Below are 2908 nucleotides of genomic sequence, written 5' to 3' on the forward strand. Positions count from 1 at the left end.
CCCCGGCCTGGCACCCGCTGCTCAGGCTGCGCCTCTGTCTTCCCCAGCCCCCTGCCAGGCCTTGGTCAGCGTCAGGGACCTCCAGGCCGCCCTCCGAAGGACAAACTCCACCCCCTGCCCCTTGGACAGGTGACCTGCTGGGAACAGCTTCGGGGGGGCCGCGTGGGGAGGTGAATAAAGCCTGGCCTTTGGGGTTGTCACCCTCGAGCTGCTCCAAGGGGCACTGGCAAGACCGGCCAGGGCTGTAGGGCTGTGCCTGTGCTCACAGGAGTCACATAGGACCCTGCTGCCCAGGGCCTCCAGCCCACGCTCACCTCTGGCTCTGCGGGAGCCCCATGGGCGGGAGGGGGCCTCCCGAAGGGCCAGGAGGGGAAAGGAGCGTGCAGACCCCATGTCCCCGATGACAGAGTTCCTGCCCAGCGGCCCCCGGGGTCTGCGTGTGGGGTCAGGGCTGTGTGCTGCTTCCCTGCCCCCGGGCTGCGGGCGAGGGCCTACACCGGGCGTGAGCGCCTGACCCCCGACTCCCCACAGTGCAACCAGAGACCCTGCTACCTCTGTCCCAGCCCTTGGGGCCCCCCATCCCCCCCAGACCATGGAGAGGGAGAAAAGCCCAGAGCCCATGGGGCTCCCACAGAACCAGAGGTGAGCATGGGGTGGCCACGGCGGGTGGGGGGCCATCGTGGAGGAGGCACTGACCTCTCGTGTCCCCCTCTCCCGACAGTGCCCAGGCCCTGCAGCTGCCTCCAGTGCCCAACGGCTCTGCCCAGGGAGGGCCGGCCTCCCCAGGCTCCCAGTGAGTCGCCGGCCAGGGCTGCAGGTGGGGGTGAGGGCGGGTGGGCCCGCGGCTCCTCACTCCCGTCTCCCTCTTGCTTCCCAGGTAGCTGCCTGGTTCCGGTGATGGCGGCCAAACCTGTGCGCAGATCCTGCCCGGGCGGGGTCAGGGTGGGTCCCGTGATGGCCTGTTGCCCCATCACCCCATCCCGTCTCCACCCCCACCCCATGTTCTCTCCTCTGGACTCCCAGGAGGCTGGTGCCAGGGAGACAGGCCCCACCCACCCCCATTTGCACTGAGAAAAAAAAAGATGGAGTTTTATCTCCTTGAATAAAGATATAGAGTCAAGTAGAAAGAAAGGAGAAAAGATAGAGAGAGAGAGAGACCTATATTCTATATTATATGTATGTCCAGGGAGGAGAGGGTGGGAGAGCCAGACGGAACCAGGCCTGGGCAGGTGGGGGGGACCTTCATCCCTTCCCAGCGGGGCTGTGTTGGGGTCCCCGAGGCACTGTCCCCCCCCTCCCCAGCTGCCGTGCCCCCCGTGGTTCAGATGCCCACACCCACACTCGGCCTTTCAGCTCAGGTCCACCTGGGGGGTCCGAGTGGGGCCGTGCCTTCGCCCAGCCCCACACCGCAGGCCTGCACTTTCCCCCGGGCCAGGAGCTCAAGGACCCTCGCCTGGCCCGCGGCTCTGGGGGCTGGGGTCCCGGCCAAGGCACCTCTCTGGTGACATTCCCACGAGGCCCTGACACACTCACGAGACCCCTGCACCTCCCACAGGCCCTGGGCGGGGGTTTGGTGGGGGTCCAGCTGGGGTCCCCCTCCAGTGCCTGGAGGTCTGGGGTCCAGCCCAGTTGCCAAGTGACCTTGACCCAGCTCCCTCTCCGGCCGCGTGAGTGTGGGTGCCCAGCTGTTTCATACTGCAAATATGAATGAATAAAGGAGACAGTTTAAGACCCTGCCGCTCAGACCTCGAGTTCTGGGGGTGGGGCAGCGTCCTGAGCATCACCCGGCCTCGACTGGGCCTGGTCTCCAGAGCCGTGGCCCGGGGTCCCCTTAGTCACCCCAACCTCACGTGTCCACTGTTCAGCCGCCCTCTGTCCAGCCGCAGGGAGACCCTGCAGAAGCCATGTGCTCAATCCTCCCCCCTCTGGTGGGAAGTGGGGGTGGGAGGTGACCCAGGAGCCAGGCTGGCCTCTTGGTGGTGCCTGCCAGCGGGGTTCAGTTCAAGAACAGACCAGGCCTGGCCGGTTTGGCTTATTGGACAGAGCCTCTGCCTACGTGTGGAAGGGTCCCGGGTTCGATTCCGGTCCAGGGCACGGACCTCAGTTACAGGCTCCTCCCTGGCCCAGGCCCTGGTCTGAGCTTGTGCAGGAGGCAACCAATGGATGTGTTTCTCTCACATGGATGTTTCTCTGTCTTTCCCTCTCTCTTCCACTCTCCCTAAAAATCAATGGGAAAATATCCTCAGGTGAGGATTAACAAAAAAAAAACATCGGCCATTTCAGCCCTGGTGTCTGCCTCCCGCGGAGGGTCATTCGTGCACCACACGGTGGCGGGTGGATTCCAGTTCAGGCACACACCTAGGTTGCTGTTTGATCCCCGTCATTCAGTTTGGGTGGGGTGCATACAGGAGGCAGCCGATCGGTGTGTGTTCTCTCTCTCTCTCCCTTCCTCCCTCCCCCCCTTCCTCTCTCTAAAACCAATAAAGTTCTTCAAAGAAGTCAACCATTAATTTTTTTGTTATTTTTTTTTTTGTTAATCCTCACCCGAGGTCACTTTTCCATTGATTTTTAGAGAGAGTGGGAGGGAGAGAGACTGAGAGAAAGAAACATGATGTGAGAGAGACACAGCGATTGGTTGCCTCACACTCCTGCCCTGACCAGGGCCAGGGATCAAGCCTGCAACCGAGGTACGTGCCCTCGACTGCAGTCGGGTGAGGATTAAGGACAAAAAGAAGGGACCGAGAGCACCCCCAGGAAGCCGTGGTCCTGGGCCTCCCAGGCTGGTGCTGACCCCAGAGGGCAGGTCATCGCTGGCATTGATTAGATCAGGAAGTGTTTGTGTGGAGGCGCTGGGCGGGTGCAGGGCCTTGCAGGCTCCACAGAGGGAGGCCAGTGCAGGAGGCCCCTG

The 2908-nt window shown here is 62.8% G+C and overlaps 1 protein-coding gene across 1 annotated transcript in view; it reads left to right on the forward strand.

The window, feature by feature from the left end:
* The window catches only part of PPP6R1 (protein phosphatase 6, regulatory subunit 1), a 32425-nt gene extending 31628 nt beyond the window's left edge, over positions 1–797 (forward strand). The window contains exons 17-19 of the mRNA XM_014537332.1: positions 2–129; positions 532–642; positions 722–797. Of these exons, the coding sequence (XP_014392818.1) occupies positions 2–129; positions 532–642; positions 722–797 (315 nt within the window). The remainder of the gene's footprint in view (position 1; positions 130–531; positions 643–721) is intronic.
* The last annotated feature ends 2111 nt before the right edge of the window (positions 798–2908 follow it).

The sequence above is a fragment of the Myotis brandtii genome, unplaced genomic scaffold (genome assembly GCF_000412655.1).
Source record: "Myotis brandtii unplaced genomic scaffold, ASM41265v1 scaffold1763, whole genome shotgun sequence".
Lineage (NCBI taxonomy): Eukaryota > Metazoa > Chordata > Mammalia > Chiroptera > Vespertilionidae > Myotis > Myotis brandtii.